Below are 23,395 nucleotides of genomic sequence, written 5' to 3' on the forward strand. Positions count from 1 at the left end.
CTACACCGTGTACCACACCAGTCACATCACATGGGTGAACAAGTCAGTTGTATTCTACACCGTGTACCACACAAGTCACATCACATGGGTGAACAAGTCAGTTGTATTCTACACCGTGTACCACACCAGTCACATCACATGGGTGAACAAGTCAGTTGTATTCTACACCGTGTACCACACAAGTCACATCACATGGGTGAACAAGTCAGTTGTATTCTACACCGTGTACCACACCAGTCACATCACATGGGTGAACAAGTCAGTTGTATTCTACACCGTGTACCACACCAGTCACATCACATGGGTGAACAAGTCAGTTGTATTCTACACCGTGTACCACACCAGTCACATCACATGGGTGAACAAGTCAGTTGTATTCTACACCGTGTACCACACCAGTCACATCACATGGGTGAACAAGTCAGTTGTATTCTACACAGAGTACCACACCAGTCACATCACATGGGTGAACAAGTCAGTTGTATTCTACACCGTGTACCACACCAGTCACATCACATGGGTGAACAAGTCAGTTGTATTCTACACTGTGTACCACACCAGTCACATCACATGGGTGAACAAGTCAGTTGTATTCTACACCGTGTACCACACCAGTCACATCACATGGGTGAACAAGTCAGTTGTATTCTACACCTTGTACCACACCAGTCACATCACGTGGGTGAACAAGTCAGTTGTATTCTACACCGTGTACCATACCAGTCACATCACATGGGTGAACAAGTCAGTTGTATTCTACACCGTGTACAATACCAGTCACATCACGTGGGTCAACAAGTCAGTTGTATTCTACACAGTGTACCACACCAGTCACATCACATGGGTGAACAAGTCAGTTGTATTCTACACAGTGTACCACATCAGTCACATCACGTGGGTGAACAAGTCAGTTGTATTCTACACTGTGTACCACACCAGTCACATCACATGGGTGAACAAGTCAGTTGTATTCTACACCGTGTACAATACCAGTCAAATCACGTGGGTCAACAAGTCAGTTGTATTCTACACTGTGTACCACACCAGTCACATCACATGGGTGAACAAGTCAGTTGTATTCTACACAGTGTACCACACCAGTCACATCACATGGGTGAACAAGTCAGTTGTATTCTACACCGTGTACCACACCAGTCACATCACGTGGGTGAACAAGTCAGTTGTATTCTACACCGTGTACCACACCAGTCACATCACGTGGGTCAACAAGTCAGTTGTATTCTACACAGTGTACCACACCAGTCACATCACATGGGTGAACAAGTCAGTTGTATTCTACACTGTGTACCACACCAGTCACATCACATGGGTCAACAAGTCAGTTGTATTCTACACAGTGTACCACACCAGTCACATCACATGGGTGAACAAGTCAGTTGTATTCTACACAGTGTACCACACCAGTCACATCACATGGGTCAACAAGTCAGTTGTATTCTACACAGTGTACCACACCAGTCACATCACATGGGTGAACAAGTCAGTTGTATTCTACACCGTGTACAATACCAGTCACATCACGTGGGTGAACAAGTCAGTTGTATTCTACACTGTGTACCACACCAGTCACATCACATGGGTGAACAAGTCAGTTGTATTCTACACAGTGTACCACACCAGTCACATCACGTGGGTGAACAAGTCAGTTGTATTCTACACTGTGTACCACACCAGTCACATCACATGGGTGAACAAGTCAGTTGTATTCTACACCGTGTACCACACCAGTCACATCACGTGGGTGAACAAGTCAGTTGTATTCTACACCGTGTACCACACCAGTCACATCACATGGGTGAACAAGTCAGTTGTATTCTACACCGTGTACCACACCAGTCACATCACGTGGGTGAACAAGTCAGTTGTATTCTACACCGTGTACCACACCAGTCACATCACGTGGGTGAACAAGTCAGTTGTATTCTACACCGTGTACCACACCAGTCACATCACATGGGTGAACAAGTCAGTTGTATTCTACACAGTGTACCACACAAGTCACATCACATGGGTGAACAAGTCAGTTGTATTCTACACCGTGTACCACACCAGTCACAATACATGGGTGAACAAGTCAGTTGTATTCTACACCGTGTACCATACCAGTCACATCACATGGGTGAACAAGTCAGTTGTATTCTACACTGTGTACCACACCAGTCACATCACATGGGTGAACAAGTCAGTTGTATTCTACACCTTGTACCATACCAGTCACATCACATGGGTGAACAAGTCAGTTGTATTCTACACCGTGTACCATACCAGTCACATCACGTGGGTCAACAAGTCAGTTGTATTCTACACCGTGTACCATACCAGTCACATCACGTGGGTCAACAAGTCAGTTGTATTCTACACAGTGTACCACACCAGTCACATGACGTGGGTGAACAAGTCAGTTGTATTCTACACCCTGTACCACACCAGTCACATCACGTGGGTGAACAAGTCAGTTGTATTCTACACCGTGTACCACACCAGTCACATCACATGGGTGAACAAGTCAGTTGTATTCTACACCCTGTACCACACCAGTCACATCACGTGGGTGAACAAGTCAGTTGTATTCTACACCGTGTACCACACCAGTCACATCACATGGGTGAACAAGTCAGTTGTATTCTACGTTATATCTAACTGTCAGAATACATTGTAAACAGTAGGTATTACCTTCACACATTCCAGGATGTTCCTCTCGGCCTTGGTGTGAGCTGTGTCCTTGGCGTTCCGGGCAATAGTAGCCTGCAAGACAATGTGTCGATCAACAAGCTGACATAACCAGGGGGTAAACCTACTGTGTTTTCAATGTAGAGCTAGGTTCACAGATTATCCTGGACTGTTTATCTGTGAGAGAAAAATCTTCCCTGGTCCAAAAGCAATGAGATTTTTTGGTGTTTGATGAGATTTTGCTAATTATCAGGGGTATTTCGTCTTCAAACAGTGGAAACTGTGTTTGATTTTCGTTATTTGTGACATGAACTAAGATGCAATTAATGCCTCTCATATCCTATTCTTGAACAGCACTGCGAATATTTAAACATATGTGTATATTATTGGATAATGAACATTGTCAACTGAAATAAAATACTAACTACATTCATATTTATGTAATTCTGTTCATAGTCGACTTTAGGAGGAAATATTTGGAGAAACAATTATGACAATTATAGATCATTTAGCAAATGGCCGAGTGGCTCTATTCCTGATACCAGCACACGTCTGTCACTGTATCCTTCCTGCATCACATGTACAAACTAAACATGTTCAACGCTGCATCCTCCATGTCCTATGGGTGTAACTATATGTTCAATGTCATTACTGAAGTACCTTTTTAAGAACTTTCATGGCAAATATCTTGCCTCCATCTTGGCCTGAAATTTTGCGCACTTGGAAGACCTGAAATGAAAATGAAATATTCAAGGTGTCAAACAGTGGGCAACTGTATCACTTATCTGATTCAGTATGTTCTGGTGGAAAAGTCAGTTTCTACAAAGCCAATGTTTATCAAGTTTACAGGACTAAAAGAACACTGAATGCAGCAATTGCTTTTCGTCACACAAAGCACAGATATAAATGATAGCCTCAGAAATATCCTCAAATAGCCGTATAACTTGAATATTGTGAACTTAGACTGCAGTGCTGAAATTATGCGTGTCTTGGGGTCCTTCAGTTTGGTCAAAAAGTACTTGAATCTACACGATCTAGAGACAAATATAGTCTTAACTTGTACCAAGCTTAACATCAAGGCTATCCTGCAAATGACAAGGACCCTGTGACCTTGATGACCTTCAAGCAGGATAACGATGGTGAACTACCTTCTTTTTTAAGGTAAAAAAATCTAAAAATAGAATTTACAAGCCTAAAATCTACCAGGAAATGATTTTTGACTTTTCCTTGGTGTTTGTGCATTTTCAAGTGATGTTTAGAAATAAATAAATCAAGAACAAATCGACATGATGCCAAACACTGTGAAGGGATGCCAAAAGGAAAATACTCATACTAATCATGAATCATGAAAAGCTTTAGATTTAATGTTGAAACAATTTTCAGAGGCAAATATGCTATCTGATGATACTGGGTGGCTGACAAACATCGAAATAAATCAGATCTCCAATAAGCATGATAAGATTTATACCATGTATACTGCAGACAGGCAAATCCTTTAAGGCTTAGTAGTTAGTAAAGTTCTTCAAGACATGTACTGTAGTTAGGCGAGTCCATCAAGGTTTATACCACAGTTAGGTGAGTTCATCCAAGACTTATGCTATAGTCATGATAGTTAGGCGAGTCCATCAAGGCTTATACTGTAGTTAGGTGAGTTCATCAAAACTTATATTATATTTAGGCGAGACCATCAAGGCTTATACTGTAGTTAGGCGAGTCCATCAAGGCTTATACTGTAGTTAGGTGAGTTCATCAAGGCTTATACTGTAGTTAGGCGAGTCCATCAAGGCTTATACTGTACTTAGGCGAGTCCATCAAGGCTTATACTGTAGTTAGGCGAGTCCATCAAGGCTTATACTGTAGTTAGGCGAGTCCATCAAGGCTTATACTGTAGTTAGATGAATTCATCAAAACTTATACTATAGTTAGGCGAGTCCATCAAGGCTTATACTGTAGTTAGGCGAGTCCATCAAGGCTTATACTGTAGTTAGGCGAGTCCATCAAGGCTTATACTGTAGTAAGGCGAGTCCATCAAGGCTTATACTGTAGTTAGGTGAGTTCATCAAAACTTATACTATAGTTAGGCGAGTCCATCAAGGCTTATACTATAGTTAGGCGAGTCCGTCAAGGCTTATACTATAGTTAGGCGAGTTCATAAACCCTAATACTACAGTTAGGCAAGCCCATCAAAGCCTATACTATAGTTAGGCGAGTCCATCAAGGCATATACTATAGCTAGGAAAGTCTTATCCTAATACATACCTTCCCATATCCCCCTTTACCGAGGACTTTGAGCAGTTCAAAGTCAGCTGGCCCCGTCTTAAGCTGACCTGGATTGACCGTCTGCTCAGACAGCTCCACTGTCTCCATCTCCGGATCACTGCAATACAACACATGTTGCGTCATCTCAACACTGAGATCTACAAAATACACGTTCAATTCCGAGCACGTGACTCGAGGTTGTACACCTGTAACTATGATAATGAGTAGTTTAGCCACTAGTCTGAAGCCAGATTAGTCAAATTCTGATCGGCCCAGGAAAGTCAGCTAATAAGTCCTCATCATACCAATACATGACCTCAGCATATTGAGCAAGTTGTGGTTACGACATTTCATATAGTATTTCATTATATGACAAGTTAAAAATAATGATCACTGCAATTCTGGTATTAGAACCCACGATTCAGGGATTCTCACAGCCCCCACAGACAACTGGGCCACCCGTGCACTCCTTATACCCTGAGGCCGAGGATCAGGCATGTTGTCAATCACAGGTTTGCTTGACCCACCCATCAGGTCTTAAACACGAGAATATTATGTATCTGGTCCCCAACAGTGATGTTGTCAATCCCTGCATTGAGCTTTTTAGTTTTCTGGATCTTTACCAAGGGGAGGCAACTCTAACCCGCTTTCCCAATAATGAACAAACTGCATTAGGCATGGCTGTGGGTGGGCAATATAATATGCCCTTTTACTTTTAGGCTTGTCGAGTATAGTTACAATGATTTCCTTCCAATGTATATATATATATTTTATTGCTAATGTTTGGCAAATGAGCTTGTCTCGAAAGAAAGAAACAAAACGCATCTGAATTAATTTGAAGTCAAACAAAAAAAACCGAAACATAATACTTTTATTGGCCTTAATTATTTCACGCCGTCATCCACATCACAGCACTTGCTAATCTGTTGCAACTCCCACATTGTGTTACAGGATTACAACAGTCACACAGCTTGTGGGTGCAGCCTGGTTAAGCCCCTGGTCCTACGTTACTGCTGTGACCATGGCCACTGTTGAAAATTTACACAGATAAACAAAACAGTCACACTCACAAGATAACTTTTAAATAACATTTTTTAAACCACAGCCACAAAATTAATTAAACATAGATCATCCATATTTTATGCCAATCTCAGCTGCCCTCTAAGTAGCGACTATTCTGGTGGCCAAATGAGACTCAAATCTATGGCGACATAAATCTATCTACTGCTCACCACTTGGCTACATAAAAGTAAACGTAACCGGTGACAATATCTGTTTAAGATATCTGTTGACTCCTAAATACTTAGGTTTGAGTACAAAAATATTCATTTTAGGAGGCACTTGGCTCCCAACAAAAAAACAGACCTTTAAAAAGGTCTGCTTAGAAATGACATTCAGTACTTTCCCTGAGGAACCCACTACCCTGTACTGAACTAACATTGTTGTCTGGATACAGAGATTTCTCTCTTCCTGAGGTACACCACGCTATACAAGCCTCTTCCATAGGTAGAAAAACATCATGGTATACAAGCCTCTTCCATAGGTAGAGAAACATCATGGTATACAAGCCTCTTCCATAGGTAGAGAAACATCATTGTATACAAGCCTCTTCCATAGGTAGAGAAACATCATGGTATACAAGCCTCTTCCATAGGTAGAGAAACATCATGGTATACAAGCCTCTTCCATAGGTAGAGAAACATCATGGTATACAAGCCTCTTCCATAGGTAGAGAAACATCATTGTATACAAGCCTCTTCCATAGGTAGAGAAACATCATGGTATACAAGCCTCTTCCATAGGTAGAGAAACATCATGGTATACAAGCCTCTTCCATAGGTAGAGAAACATCATGGTATACAAGCCTCTTCCATAGGTAGAGAAACATCATGGTATACAAGCCTCTTCCATAGGTAGAGAAACACCATGGTATACAAGCCTCTTCCATAGGTAGAGAAACATCACATGGTAACAGATGATTAACTCAATTTCAGTAGATGTTTGACCTTGTGTCATGAGCAATGACAAGACCCTGTGGACAAGACATACACAAGACATATGCTCTGTGTCAGGAATCGAGTCCCAAGCATACGCACACAGGCATCAGCATTGACTATAGATTATCAAACATGCCTACTTGACACACTATGGTACACAAACAATTGAATGTCATGAATTTCTCTGCATCAACATCCCCAACTGACTTAAAACCCCACCCACATTCCTCACTGTCCCACCCACATCCATCACTTTCCCACCCACATCCCTCACTGTCCCACTCACATCCCTCACTGTCCCACCCACATCCCTCACTGTCCCACCCACATCCCTCAAAGTCCCACCCACATCCCTCACTGTCCCACCCACATCCCTCACTGTCCCACCCACATCCCTCACTGTCCCACCCACATCCCTCACTGCCCCACCCACATCCATCACTGTCCCACCCACATCCATCACTGTCCCACCCACATCCCTCACTGTCCCACCCACATCCCTCACTGCCCCTACCACATCCCTCACTGTCCCACCCACATCCCTCACTGTCCCACCCACATCCCTCACTGTCCCACCCACATCCCTCACTGTCCCACCCAACATCCCTCACTGTCCCACCCACATTCCCTCACTGTCCCACCCACATCCATCACTGTCCCACCCACATCCATCACTGTCACACCCACATCCCTCACTGTCCCACCCACATCCATCACTGTCCCACCCACATCCCTCACTGTCCCACCCACATCCCTCACTGTCCCACCCACATCCCTCACTGTCCCACCCACATCCCTCACTGTCCCACCCACATCCCTCACTGTCCCTCCCACATCCATCACTGTCCCACCCACATCCATCACTGTCCCTCCCACATCCATCACTGTCCCTCCCACATCCATCACTGTCCCACCCACATCCCTCACTGTCCCTCCCACATCCATCACTGTCCCACCCACATCCCTCACTGCCACACCCACATCCATCACTGTCCCACCCACATCCCTCACTGTCCCACCCACATCCCTCACTGTCCCTCCCACATCCATCACTGTCCCACCCACATCCATCACTGTCCCTCCCACATCCATCACTGTCCCACCCACATCCATCACTGTCCCACCCACATCCCTCACTGCCCCACCCACATCCCTCACTGTCCTACCCACATCCCTCACTGTCCCACCCACATCCATCACTGTCCCACCCACATCCCTCACTGTCCTACCCACATCCATCACTGTCCCACCCACATCCATCACTGTCCTACCCACATCCCTCACTACCACATCCACATCCATCACTGTCCTACCCACATCCCTCACTGTCCTACCTACATCCCTCACTGCCCCACCCACATCCCTCACTGTCCCACCCACATCCATCACTGTCCCACCCACATCCCTCACTGTCCCACCCACATCCCTCACTGTCCCACCCACATCCCTCACTGTCCCACCCACCCACATCCCTCACTGTCCCACCCACATCCATCACTGTCCCACCCACATCCATCACTACCACATCCACATCCCTCACTACCACATCCACATCCCTCACTGTCCCACCCACATCCCTCACTGCCCCACCCACATCCCTCACTGTCCTACCCACATCCCTCACTGTCCCACCCACATCCATCACTGTCCCACCCACATCCCTCACTGTCCCACCCACATCCCTCACTGTCCCACCCACATCCCTCACTGTCCTACCCACATCCCTCACTGTCACACCCACATCCATCACTGTCCCACCCACATCCATCACTGTCCTACCCACATCCCTCACTACCACATCCACATCCATCACTGTCCTACCCACATCCCTCACTGTCCTACCCACATCCCTCACTACCACACCTACATCCCTCACTGTCCCACCCACATCCCTCACTGTCCTACCCACATCCCTCACTGTCCCACCCACATCCCTCACTGTCCCACCCACATCCATCACTACCACATCCACATCCCTCACTGTCCCACCCACATCCCTCACTGTCCCACCCACATCCCTCACTACCTCATCCCTCACTGTCCCACCCACATCCCTCACTGTCCCACCCACATCCCTCACTGTCCCACCCACATCCCTCACTGTCCACCCACATCCATCACTACCACATCCACATCCCTCACTGTCCCACCCAACATCCCTCACTGTCCCACCCAGATCCATCACTACCACACACACATCCCTCACTGTCCACCCACATCCATCACTGTCCCACCCACATCCCTCACTGTCCCACCCACATCCCTCACTGTCCACCCACATCCATCACTACCACATCCACATCCCTCACTGTCCCACCCACATCCATCACTGTCCCACCCACATCCCTCACTGTCCCACCCACATCCCTCACTGTCCCACCCACATCCATCACTACCACATCCACATCCATCACTACCACATCCACATCCATCACTACCACACCCACATCCATCACTACCACATCCACATCCATCACTGTCCCACCCACATCCATCACTACCACATCCATCACTACCACATCCACATCCATCACTACCACATCCACATCCATCACTGTCCCACCCACATCCCTCACTGTCCCACCCACATCCCTCACTGTCCACCCACATCCATCACTACCACATCCACATCCCTCACTGTCCCACCCACATCCCTCACTGTCCCACCCACATCCCTCACTGTCCCACCCACATCCCTCACTGTCCCACCCACATCCGTCATTACCACACCCACATCCATCATTACCACACCCACATCCCTCACTATCACTGCCACTTAACCAGAACCATTCAGTCACATCGTACAGCGACCGAGCATACTAAGTATGGTTCGTATCTGTAGAAACATGACACACTGTACATTTCCCTTCTTTGTTTGGTACTTGTGTCAGTGACTCTATCCAACACCAACTAGATTACTTTGAATATCCAACACGGACATGATGGACACCATCTCTGAATGAAAGTAATGATCTACTCACTCTTCGGGGCTTAGGGGTCCTTGTTCCTGAAAAAACAAATTGAGAGAATATTATAGATACCTATTGCACTTATATATTGACATGCATGTACGAGTGTGGCTGATTGTACTTGTCTGAACTTATGTTGGTTAATGCTTGCCCACTGAGATACCATGTCGCAGTTTAACATGAACACCCCACTCAGATACAGATTACTGACTCCGAGCAGACTGGTCCTTGTCTTCCCTCATTAATGCCGAGCACCAGGCAGGGTAACAAAAAGAAAAATCTTTTCAGGTCTTATTGTATGACACAGCTGGGGAATGAAACTGACCTTTTGCTCTACAGACAAAGGCTCTATTCACTAGACCGTGGACGCGGTCAAATATTTGCCGTGTTTAAAGGCTGCTGTGACATAGCTGGAATATTACCGACTGCTGTACAGCACCATTGCTCTTAAATTATGTGGATGGAGAAATGTCTCTTCTACACATCCAGCATGAACCAAGTGTTCCTAGGTGTTACACACATACTACATGTGCTAGTCACAACAATGCTTAACACATACTACATGTGCTAGTCACTACACAATGCTTGACACTACATGTGCTAGTCACTACACAATGCTTGACACTACATGTGCTAGTCACTACACAATGCTTGACACTACATGTGCTAGTCACTACACAATGCTTGACACTACATGTGCTAGTCACTACACAATGCTTGACACATACTACATGTGCTAGTCACTACACAATGCTTGAAACTACATGTGCTAGTCACTACACAATGCTTGACACTACATGTGCTAGTTACAACACAATGCTTGACACATACTACATGTGCTAGTCACAACACAATGCTTGACACATACTACATGTGCTAGTCACTACACGATATATGTCATTATAATCATTGTTATCAAAAGACCTAAAACAAAATTGAACAGCACATCTGGTGCAGCATCCTTATTGCAATTCATATCATTTCACAAAACTGCACGGTCCTGTCTGATCAGTGATGACACTGCGACATTTGTTGTTGCAGCACTCAGCAATATTCCAGATAAATGATGGCCGACTGTAAATAATCTAGACTGGACAGACAATCCAGTGACTGACATCATGAGCATCAATCTACACAGATGGGATACGATGACATGCTTCAAACAGGTCGGTGGTTCTGACCACCTGGTCATCCGTGAACATGGTGAAGATCCGGGGTAGAATAGGTCTTCAGCAACACATGCTTGCCGTAAAAGGCGACTTTGCTTGTCGTAAGAGGCAATAACTGGATCTGGTGGCCAGACTCGCTGACTTGGTTGATGTATATCACCGTATCCCAATTGTGTGGATCGATGCTCATGATGTCGATCACTGGATTGTCTAGTCCAGACTTGATTATTTACAGACCGCTGTCATATAGCTGGAATATTGACGAGTGTGGCGTTAAACAACAAACAAACAAATTGACCAGCCGATCCCCTTAGTCACAATGTGGGACATGGTGTTGCATATATTATCATGTAAGCATGTAAAATAAAATATTACGGAGGTACAGTGTTGGAAATCAGTTTTTGTTTAGACTAGCCATTAGGACCAGTGTAAACTTTATTTTACTGGTCAAGACTTTGTACATGATGTTTAAGTTGCTACTTTAACCTATATGTCTTCCCTCTAGGGGTGTGGTAAGGAGTGAGTGAGTGAGTTGGGTTTAACGCCGCTTTTAACAGTATTCCAGTTATATCACGGCGTGTCAGCTTAATGTGGGAGGAAAGCCCCAAGTGATGCAGGTCTCAGACGTTTACCACTTCGGTGAAACCCACGAGCACGGGTATGGTGCTGACAAACCTAGAAACATAATCGGGGCGAACCGGGATTCGAACCCACAATCATAGGTTTCTGGCGTGCCCAAGGGACGCAACCCTGCACAGCGAATCACGGCGCCTTAGACGACTGGGCCACCCATGCCCCTGGGTGTGGGAAGGAAAGAAGAGACTTAATACAGTGACTTCACAAACTGAGCCGTGTTAAAAATGCACCACTTCAGCCCTTGGTTAACACATGTACCAGGTTTGGATAAAAAATGTCTTTCACTGTTTTCAAGTTGTCCTCCAGAAACGAAATCCACCCACCCCTTTTGAAACTAATTTTGAAGCAAATGTCAGCATGGTCAGTTACAATTCCCAAATTGAAATCAAATACTGCCAAGTCATTTTATGATGGTCATAACTAATGTTGTTGCTTGTAGAAGTAGCTTGTATTTCTCTGATAACAGGACCAATAAACATGATAAACAAGAAGAGTCTATAATGTCTTATTTTACAGTTTAACATTGAATATAATGGTTATACACCCCTGACTGTACGAAAATAAGGACTTTAAGAAAATCCCACATTTTGAACAAAACTACCCATTTTCCCAATTTGGCTGCCAAAGACAATTAGTTTTGAATTCTACATATAAAATCCCTGCATGCATATATATAATTATACAACTAAACTTTTACAATGTTATTTTAAGCTGTGTTGGATCGAATATGCATCTTGAGGTTTTATTGGACATGTATTAACCCCTGATGTGTACATGGTATGCATTATTCATACTCCTTTGTGTGTGAAAAATTAACAAAATAGTCTTGTCTCTTTTTGCTCTAGCCAGCTGCTGGGTCAGATATCCGACAAGTGGGTCACAAGGACCCATCTTACTTCAAAATGGAGGTCAGGGTTTTACCTTGACTTACAAGAGTGGGGTCCACGGGACCACCAATGAGGAATTTTAAGGGCCCTTGCAGGCAATATGAGGGTCTTATAAAGTAATGAAATGGTGTAGTGAGGTGAGGTGAAATGGGGTTTAACGTTACGTCCAAGATTATTGCACTTATATAGCGACGTGCATGTAGGTGTGTGTGTGTGGCTGCTTGTACCTTGTCAGGACTGATTTATAGTGCTAGCTCACTGAGATACCATGCCGCAGTTTAACATGAATACCCCCCTCAGACACAGTATACTGACTCCGAGCCGACCAGTCCTTGTTTTAGCCCCTTAATGCTGAGCACCAGATAGGGTAACAACAAGTACCATCTTTAAACGTCTTTTGGTATGACGCGGCTGGGGATCGAACCCCGGGCCTTTCGCTCTCTGGGCGGACACTCTACCACTAGACCACAGAGGCGGTTAAATGGTGTAGTGAACTGTATGTTTACATAATTACTTGAGAGCCTGGAATGAATCAATGATCAAGTGGACAGTAGTCATGATTGATGGATGAAATAACAGACGCCATTACTGCTCTTGTTGCGCTGGAGATACAATGAATGTTATTGAGTGTCCCTCGAGACACAGTATATTTTCTCTGCATCCATTCTCTACATTTGTGCATCACGTATAAACCTTGGAAGGCCATTTGATTTTGTCAAGGGGTCAATGACCCGGTGCCCTCAACATGCTGTGGCACTGTGATATCATTCATTTAGAGATGACATAATTAATGGATAAACCCTGTATAGCATGGTATAGACCAGCTTAACAATATGCCCGTCTATCTGATAATCCCTTGTAGTCTTGACCATGGGTAAAACTGCTTATTTTTTACAAACCACACAAACCAATTAAACGGTTAGACATATTCACAAGACTGTCATATAAAAAATAACACCATGTAATTTATGCTGACTGTGAGGTTCTCAAATATAACAAATATGACTGTAAATTAATTACATAATCCCAAAAATTAGTCGCTTGGTAGTAGGGATGGGTATTGGAGGTTTAAAGTGTATCACACCATTTTACAGTACACAGGGCTGGCTGTATTGCAATATGTATCAGTCATATACCAGTACTAGTCTTCTCTAGTGAATAATGCACAAACAAGGCACTGTATCTCTCTTATTATTTATAAGCCCTGTTCTGAGTTTATGTGACATGAACCACACTTGTGGCTGCACACGAAAATTATAAGTGCCCTGAAACATCATTTAAGCAGAATTCTTTAAGAAATGTCTACTCATTCTCATAAAAATTCCCAACAGACAGGATCCAAGTGAATAAAAATAGATTGAAAAGTCCATGTTTACTACCCGAGTATCTTAATCCCTATTACCTGCTGTACATCGACATTCATCGTCTACCTTATTCACATTCAGATCATAAATAAATAGTGTTTTTGTGTGTATAATGTGCTCGTTTTTTTCTCTGAAAACAACAGCCATTTTTTTTTAACCACTTGTAACAGCCATTGTACAATAGTACCCAAGGGCCAACTCAGGATCCTCCTGACCCAGGGCTCCCAAGCTCACTGTACCAGCCCCGATACCATCCTGATGGTATCAAAACATGACGATCAGTAGGCAGCTGGCAGGATATATGATCTGAGGTTAAAGTTGATGAGATAGGTGGATTTTGCCATTGGGGGTCTTCTTAAGCATTTGTTAAATCACACAACATGTCTCTAGATTTAATATAACAAATACAATTCAACTAACATCACAATTTCTGTAAGAAAGATGAACTTAGATTTACAACCACCCTTAATAAAAAAAAAGTGGAGATATTATTTCCAATTTATTAATATTTTAACAGTAACTAATTATCATAGTCATAATGGTGGAACAAGCAGAATGTTACTGTATGGTTGCTGTGACTGAGTTTCAATACAAGATGATCAAGCACAAAGTGTGAATTCAGCAAAATATGTTTACAAGTCATCATAGTTGTTTTTTTAACAAGTGGCAGAAGTATTAGATTAAATGGGAGGGAGTGAATGTAGAAACCAGATCCTTTTAAGACACGTATTATGATAAATTACAGAAAAAAGTCGATCTGTGTTCAATTACACTCCTTAAGTTGTGATCTTGGATTAATATATGCCAGATTTGACATTTCATCTGGCCACGCCAACGAATGAACCAACAGTGAACATGGTGAAATATGGCCTAAATCTGCTGCGTGATAGAAAGTACCGGACACAAAGATACACAAAGTGATGTTCAGGAAACAAATTAACACACACAAAGGCTAAAAGGTAATGTATACATCAGTCGAAGTAGTTTCTAGATTAGACCGCGCAACCAGTCATTGAGTCAGACAGTTTCTAGCGGGTCTTCCGTTCCACCAATAAGCCTACGTCTAAATTTGGCCCACCTGAAAATTTTCATCAGCCGCGAAAAACTCATCTTCGGAGATTTCCTCATCATCGCCGACGCCTTCATGGAGTTCTAAGTCGAATACACCAGCCATAATTCACATCTGGGAACTTGGAGAGAGACATAAAAAGACAAAAGCTGGTAGGAAGATACCGATGTAGGCTTGACTCTCTGGTCACTTGTGAAACCCAGGGATTCCGTGTGACGTCATACATCACATGTAAAGTGACTTCCGGTGCAAATGGACCAATCAGAAACGATGGAATTCCGTGTCGGCGGTATTCACAGTCTCTTTCAATCACCTGGCAAACAATATGTCCGTCCACCTTCGCGTAACATCTGTTAAGTACAGTTCATGCAGTCTACGGAGTCTAGAACATTGTAGCGTTTTGATATAAAGAGCATTTAACTCAAATTTGCTATCGTAGACAAAAATATGAATCTGCATATACATATATATTCCTGATACTTCTTCAATATATATACTACTATATACATGCATACATACATATATAAACTGATAATGCCATTGCCAAGTTTTTGTTAACATACATGTAACATACATAGGTGTTTACATCAGGTATATACTAGCTTAAGAAGTTAATATAGATATCACATATACCATCAGACTACATAACACCAGTGTTGAAGAGAAGTTGAAGCTAGCCTAATTTGGTTTTACGTCATTAATGTCACTCTCTTATAAACTGCATTTTCGGAAAAAATTAAACACCGACTACGTATTGACTGCTGAAAATAAACCCAAACTGTAGCTTGATCATAACATCCAGCCCCAGAATTACGGATGATAAACAAGTGTTGCTATAGTCCCCGATTTGATCCATGTCCGCTCTGTAGGGACAGGTGTTTATGAGAGAGTTGGATTTAATGCCGCTTTGAATAGAAATTTATTTATATCACGTGTTGGGGAGGTAAGCCCGATCGAAGTTCACTACTTTCCTGTAACCTGAACACAATATGATGCTGACAAACCAAGATACATTATCGGGGTTAATCTGGGATTCGAACTCTGGATCATAGGTTTCTCGAACGCCTAGGCTACGTATATACCTCAGACTACAGGACCACCCGTGTCCCAGGAATATAGGTTTCTCGAAAGTCTAGGCTACGTATATACCTCAGACTACAGGACCACCCGTGTCCCAGGATCATAGGTTTCTCGAAAGCCTAGGTTACGTACCTCAGACTACAGGACCACTCGTGTCCCAGGATCATAGGTTTCTCGAACGCCTAGGCTACGTATATACCTCAGACTGCAGGACCACTCGTGTCCCAGGATCATAGGTTTCTCGAAAGTCTAGGCTACGTATATACCTCAGACTGCAGGACCACTCGTGTCCCAGGATCATAGGTTTCTCGAACGCCTAGGCTACGTACCTCAGACATATATTCAAAATTTGTGATACGGGCCCATCTCTTACAGATATTTCAAAATGAGATGCACTTACACGGGAAAATAGATTTTCTGTTTTACAGTGAGAATCCATTGCTATTGCAAAGTCTACTCAAAATATATGCTTGACAGTGAGTCAGTGAGTGAGTATGGTTTTACGCCGCCTTTTGCAATATTCCAGTAATATCACAGCAGGGCACACCAGCGATGGGCTTCACATATTGTACCCACGCATGTGCGGAATCGAACCCAGGTTTTAGGCCTGACGAGCGAACGGTTTTACCACTAGACTACCCCACCGCCCCTGGCCATCATAGCCTGGGCATACTTGGATGAGGATAATTGGTAGCCCTTGGGATCTGAAGCCGAGGGTTCGTCCAACTGATGAGGACGACGACGTCCACGTTCATCCTGCAATAGATGTTCAATGGAGTTACGGTCAGTGCACGGATATTTCCATGCCTCATTAAATCCATTGACATACGTGCGGGGTGTGGGCGGATGTTATGCTGTTGGAATTAACGACGAGTCCTAAACGCACAGGGTACCGCTACTGGCCTCAATACCGTATCACGTTAACTAACTTCTCTTGAGTCGACCATCACATCACCGATTTGCCTACATGAATTTCATAACCTTGAAATCGAACTAATTAATTTTGTTGAGCTCGTTTGTTCCCCAGCCTAATCATGCATGCCTATTGCTTGCCCTTTGTGCGACCGCCTCCGTGGTCTTGTGGTAGAGCGTCCGCCCGGAGAGCGGAAGGTCCAGGGTTCGATCCCGGGCCGCGTCATACAAAAAGACGTTAAAAGATTGTACTTGTTGTTACCCTGTCTGGCGCTCGGCATTAAGGAGCTAAAACAAGGACTGGTCGGCTCGGAGTCAGTATACTGTGTCTGAGTGGGGTATTCATGTTAAACTGCGGCATGGTATCTCAGTGAGCTAGCACTATAAATCGGCATCAGTCCGGACTAGTACAAGCAGCCACACACACATATACACGCGCATGCATGTCGCTATATAAGTGCAATAATCTTGGACGCGACGTTAAACCCAATTTCACCTCACCTTGCCCTTTGTGCGCTACTGTCATGTATTGTTTCGCTGTGACGACAGCTGTCACAAACAACAATCTCCCTTCGTTACACTGTTTGTTTGTTTGTTTGTTGTTCAACGCCGCAATCAGCAATATTCCAGCTATATGACGGCATTCTGTAAATAATCGAGTCTGGACCAGACAATCCAATGACTGACATCATGAGCATCGATCCACGCAAATGAGATATGATGACAAACATCAACCAGGTGAGCGAGGCTGACCACCCGACCCCATTGGTTGCCTCTTCCGACAAGTATAGTCGCCTTTTACGACAAGCATGGGTTGCTGAAGACCTTTTCTACCCCAGGATCTTCACGGGTCTATTACGGAAAGTGTTCAATAACAATTACCTAAGCGTTTACAGTTGAGAGTGAGGAACCCATTATGAATAACCCCGGTGATCAGAAACGGTCCCCAGTACCTCCTACTTGAGTCTGCCCGGAGAGCGGAAGGTCGGTGGTTCGATTCCCTAGCCTCGTCATACCAAAAAACGTTAAAATATGGTACTTGTTGTTACCCAGCCTGGCGCTCGACATTAAGGGGATAGAATAAGAACTGGTCGGCTCTGAGTAGTGTTTAACTGCGATATGTTAGCTCAGTGGGAAAACACTATAAACCGACATTAGAGTTCCTCTCCAGAAACCACAATCACACCCGCTGAGTTACCGGTAACTTAAAATGTTAGTTCACGGTGTGCACGTGCTGGTCAAGCACCTATGCCAACTGTGTGGTGCGTGTCAAAGTTTTAGTCGTCTGTATAAGCACGGACGACTAAGTCTAGCATGACCGGACTCTTTATAAAACAAAAAGGCGCGAACAAAAAAGTTCATCTTTCTGCCCGAACCAACAGTGGGACCCGATTAGTGGATCGTCTGGGAATCCTTTCTTTAATTTTTACTGTAAACTTAGTGGCAAAGTAGACACAATTTATGGATAACAAGTTCAAGTCTTGGGTGACAACGGTATAAGGATCTATACCGAAACGTTGCCTTTACAGTATTATTAAAGAAGTTGTTATCCATAAATTGTGTCTACTTTGTCATCCGTCAACTTCTAAGTAATGCCTGTCAAACAAATTAAACTTAGTGGGTTGGTCCAGTAGAATCATGCAGGCGTGTGAGTCTATTGTACATAGTGGTAGCCTGTCCATGCAAATCTATATGTATTTACTGAAAGGTTTGCCAGAATAATCAGCGCATTTTGCGCGTATATCCATGTCACTGTGTCCTAACAATGTGTTACGCGCCCCAACTCGGCATATATCTGAGTGCTTTTATTCGATTCCCAAGGACAGAGCTCCGGTTGGAAGCCCGGCTCTAGGTTGAAGGGTAATCCTGGAGGAAATGCGTCAGTGCGCGGCGTGACAATTAAATCAGTCGGATGCAATTGTGGGAACATCACTTCCTTATGAAACTGTACTAGATTTAGCATAACGCCGCATTTCCAACACAGCAAGGGCCAGGGCACGTGCTGGCGCTGTAACAATGATGGACGATGTGGCGTCCAACTTGCCTTCTGCCTTGTCTCTGTGTGACTTCTTGGTGAACGCCACACTCAGCAATATTCAAGCTATGTGACGGCGGCCTGTAAAAGTCGACTTTGGACCAGACAAATCAGTGATTGATATTGAGGGCAACGTCCCGCGTTGTACAATGCCACGTTTCCCGGGTCTGTCCAAGCTCCTATACATTAGTCTGCCTCCTATGACAAGCATGGGAGGTTGTTGGGGATATATTCTAACCTGGGATGATCACAGAGAGTCTTCCTTGCTATCACTGGAACCGAGTGTTGCGACTACTACTACTACTACTACTACTACTACCACCGCCACTACGACTACTACCACAGCTTCTACTACTACTACTACTACTACTACTACTTCTACTACTACTACTACTACTACTACTACTTCTACTACTACTACTACTGCTACCACAGTAGCACCACTAACACAACTACTGCTACTCCTGCTACCACTACTACTACTACTACTACAACTATTACTACCACTACTACTACTACCACTACTACTACTACTACTACAACTATTACTACCACTACTACTATTACTACAACTATTACTACCACTACCACCATCACTACTACTACCTTTACTACCACCCCTGCTACTACTACTACCACTACTACTGTTACTACTACCACTAATACTACTAAAATGTTACAACACTTATAACATGTTTGTCTACGAACTTGCTGTGGGTGAATGTTGACGCCCAAGTACTTACTGATTCAAGGGCAATCATTATAAAGTGATTCATTGCGAACAAGGCTAATTATCAAAGAATCTGCTTTACACATGCAGTCTCTAAAGTGCAATACCCAATATTGGGTGATACACCGTTCGAACACCTCGCCCTAAATCCACGGATTGTCAATGGCACAAGTACCTCGCAGAGATGTGGATCCGTCGCCGGTAAGTGGCAGCAGCATATGAAGGTCACGTGATCGAAGATCCTCTTTCCGGGGAGCCAGGGATATTGGTGGATACTTTGTGTCAATGTTTCTCGCGATCTCCTACAAGGACTCATAGTAGCAGCCGGCCGCCGTGTCAGCTGATATAATAGGTCATGGGAAAGCCCAGAAGTGCAGGTTACTCTGAGAGGCGTATGTTACACGCACAATGCCGCTGTAGAGTTTGCTCTACTCTAAACAAACTGTTGACATAATACTGGTATCAATCATATTCGGTTTGTTTTTGTTGTTGTTTAACGCTGGACTCAACAATATTCCAGCTAAATGAGGGCGATCTGTAAATAATCGAGTTTGAACCAGACAATCCAGTGATTAACATCACGAGCATCGATCCACGCAATTGGGATACGATGTCATGCATCGTCAAGTCAGCGGGCCTGACCACCCGATCCGTTAGTCGCCTCTTGCGACAAGCATAGTCGTCTTTTACGGCAAGCATGGGTTGCTGAAGTCCTATTCTTCCCCGGATCTTCACGGGTCTCAATCATATTCACCTGGTTTGGGACCAGTGTTGTAAGTTGCTGATATTTGCTTCCAGGGTTGTGTCCCTTAGGCGTATCAGGATCCATATTCGTCTACTCTTTTCGTTTGTGGAAACTGGTGCCCATCTGCTCTATTAAGACGTACGCTGCATTTAGCTTTGTTCAGATGCGTGCTTGATCCGTTAGTCACGGAGTCGAATTGGGAGTTAGTTGTGCAATCAAAGCAGGTAAAACTAGGTCAACAATGCATGACACGTGTCATGCGGATGAAGCATCTCTCCATCTGTCCCTTCATCGCGTGGGGAATAAAAGATTATATTACCCATATAAGGACACGGATATCCATTCAATTCAAACAATCAAGTCTATGGTCTAATAAATAAAACAAAACAGGTATAGGGGTGGTCTCAAAAACAAAACCGGGACGTAAAAGGATATTAAACAGCTTTGATACAGGGTGATCAGGCGTATAGTGTACAAGCTTTGTGAGCAGAAGGTAACCCTGACTTGTTGTATAATTTGGGAGGATATTAAAGATACAATTAATGTTTCCCGGATGCACTAAGTATTGCTCTCCACGAGAGGGGATATCGATACACTGCGCGTGGTGATGGTCGAGCAGTTTTCGGGGAAACATACGCCGTCTGTCTATGAGGTCACATTATCTCCACACCTAACATACGAGAACTATCGCTGGCTTCCAGATGATTTTACCATATGAAACCTGGGTGAATAAGAATAATTCTACTGACTTTATGTGGCTATCGGCAGATGGACAAAAAGCATCCTTGGTACCATCAGGTAAAGGTAATCGTGTCATTGTTTCACACGCTGCAACCCGTGATCTGGGGCCTATTGATGGATATGTAATAGTTTTCGAGGCGAAAAAGAAAGCTGGTGATTTTCATAAAGACATTATAGGAGGTGATGGTTTCATATATGTAATCACAGTGTCAGTTGGGATAGGTTAGATTAGGTCAATTTGCCTTACTTACTGATATATGCTATTTTCATTTGACTCGTGTTTATTATATGAAGCTAGAAAAACATTTTTCTAGAATTTCTGTTTGGATAACGTTTGTAATTTTTTTTGTCAAATCCAATGTGCAAGTGTATACTTTCTTTTGCCCGGCAGTGTATTCAACCTCAAACAAACATTACAGGCAAGACAAACACACAACCCTACCAACCCTGTCTCTGTTTGTTTGTTTGTTGTGTAACGCCGCAATCAGCAATATTCTAGCTATATGACGGCGGTCTGTAAATAATCGAGTCTGATTGACAACATGAACTTCGATCCATGCAACTGGGATACGATGACATGCATCAACCAGGTCAGCGAGCCTGACCACCCGATCCCGTTAGTCGCCTCTTCCGACAAGCATAGTCGCCTTTTACGACAAGCATGGGTTGCTGAAGTCCTATTCTACCCCGGAATCTTCACGGGTCTCCCACCGGCCTTGCTTTGGGTTGCTGAAGACCTGTATTCTACCCTGTTCTTCACGGGTAACCTATCTTTGTAATGAAAGGGATCATTTGTAGATTGAAAAACAAGCACACGCTGTGTTAGTAAATAACCAAAGTTAGAATAACAAAAGAACAATTCGAATCAAACTTGTTGGACCTGACAATTTGCCTGGGTTTAGTCTCCCATTAAATTGCCTTCGTGCTAACAAAGCACGGTCCCGTAGCCAAGTGGTAACCTGGGGCAACCGTATCTTTGCGCTGCTCCCTATAAACCATTTGATATTGACTCAGTACACAGAGCGGTTCCTATGGTGTTTTCCTAATATTTTCCGGATTCAAGACAAATCGTCTTAATAAAAAAAACTCTGCCATAACAAACATGGACCGAAATCTCAAGAAAATTGCAACACGATTCGCTTCCTAAAACACCTGCCTTCAAATATGTGCACTTATCTTTTCGATCATGCAACTTTCTATGTGTACTTATCGAGCTGTAAATCATCAAGAGGGTACTGACATTTGGCCGCAAACGCTGACCGCAATACTGTTTACCAGTCCGGTTTGCAACTGGATAAGTTAATATACTGTTTGCTCAATGTAAAATATTAGTAGTCGTATTTGAAGGCAAGTGTTTAAGGAAGTGAATCATGTTGCATTTGTCGTTAACCAGATCACGACGCATGGACTTTGCTTCAGCATATAAAGTGTGATGCAGATTTAGATCGGGGATCTATGATCAAACACTTTGGAGCAGCACGTATAGCTCTGTATAGCTTGCGAGTCCAAATGGTTTTTTTCAATTTATCTATTTGTTTTTAAAATTTTATTTTATTTTTTTTCTATTTATTTCATTTCATTACATTTCAATTTATTTATTTATTTATTTATTTATTTATTTATTTATTTATTTATTTATTTATTTATTTATTTAATTATTTATAATAATATTTTTTTATTTCATTTCAATTTATTTATTTGTTATTTTTTATCATCATTATTAATTTTACTTATTTTTAAAAAAATTGGGGTGGTTGGTAGGGGAGCATAGAGATACGATACGGTGACCGCAGCTACCTATGGTGGTTAAAGCGTTCGTTTGCCATTCGTTCCATTCTCCCCATGGATGCGATGTGTCAGTTCTTGGTTCGCCCGCCGTTATTTTGCTGTGGTAAGGCTACAAGCTGTGTAAACCCACTCACTCATGCACTGATACAACACAATCCGTTTTATCAGGCTCCGTCACCGATCTGACCTGACTGTAGTGCTGATCCACATACTATATATTCATCAGTAAACGTGACGCTATCCCACATGTATCGCGTCCCGTGTAATCAAACACCCACCCTCACGCATAGTTAGATATTTGTGTCCGACATTTCTCAGTCTAC

General features: G+C 43.5%; 1 protein-coding gene across 2 annotated transcripts in view; it reads right to left on the reverse strand.

Moving 5' to 3' along the window:
- LOC139456106 (ribosomal protein S6 kinase beta-1-like) overlaps positions 1-15,252 on the reverse strand; it is a 41,111-nt gene extending 25,859 nt beyond the window's left edge. For both annotated transcript variants that reach the window (XM_071237637.1, XM_071237636.1), the window contains exons 1-5: positions 15,051-15,252; positions 9,929-9,954; positions 4,951-5,068; positions 3,352-3,420; positions 2,695-2,766 (exon numbers count right to left, since the gene is read on the reverse strand). In XM_071237637.1, the coding sequence (XP_071093738.1) occupies positions 2,695-2,766; positions 3,352-3,420; positions 4,951-5,068; positions 9,929-9,954; positions 15,051-15,146 (381 nt within the window). In that variant the 5' untranslated portion in view covers positions 15,147-15,252. The remainder of the gene's footprint in view (positions 1-2,694; positions 2,767-3,351; positions 3,421-4,950; positions 5,069-9,928; positions 9,955-15,050) is intronic.
- Between the last annotated feature and the right edge of the window lie 8,143 nt (positions 15,253-23,395).

The sequence above is a fragment of the Haliotis cracherodii genome, unplaced genomic scaffold (genome assembly GCF_022045235.1).
Source record: "Haliotis cracherodii isolate W230 unplaced genomic scaffold, xgHalCrac1.p SCAF_11, whole genome shotgun sequence".
Classification (NCBI taxonomy): Eukaryota; Metazoa; Mollusca; class Gastropoda; order Lepetellida; family Haliotidae; genus Haliotis; species Haliotis cracherodii.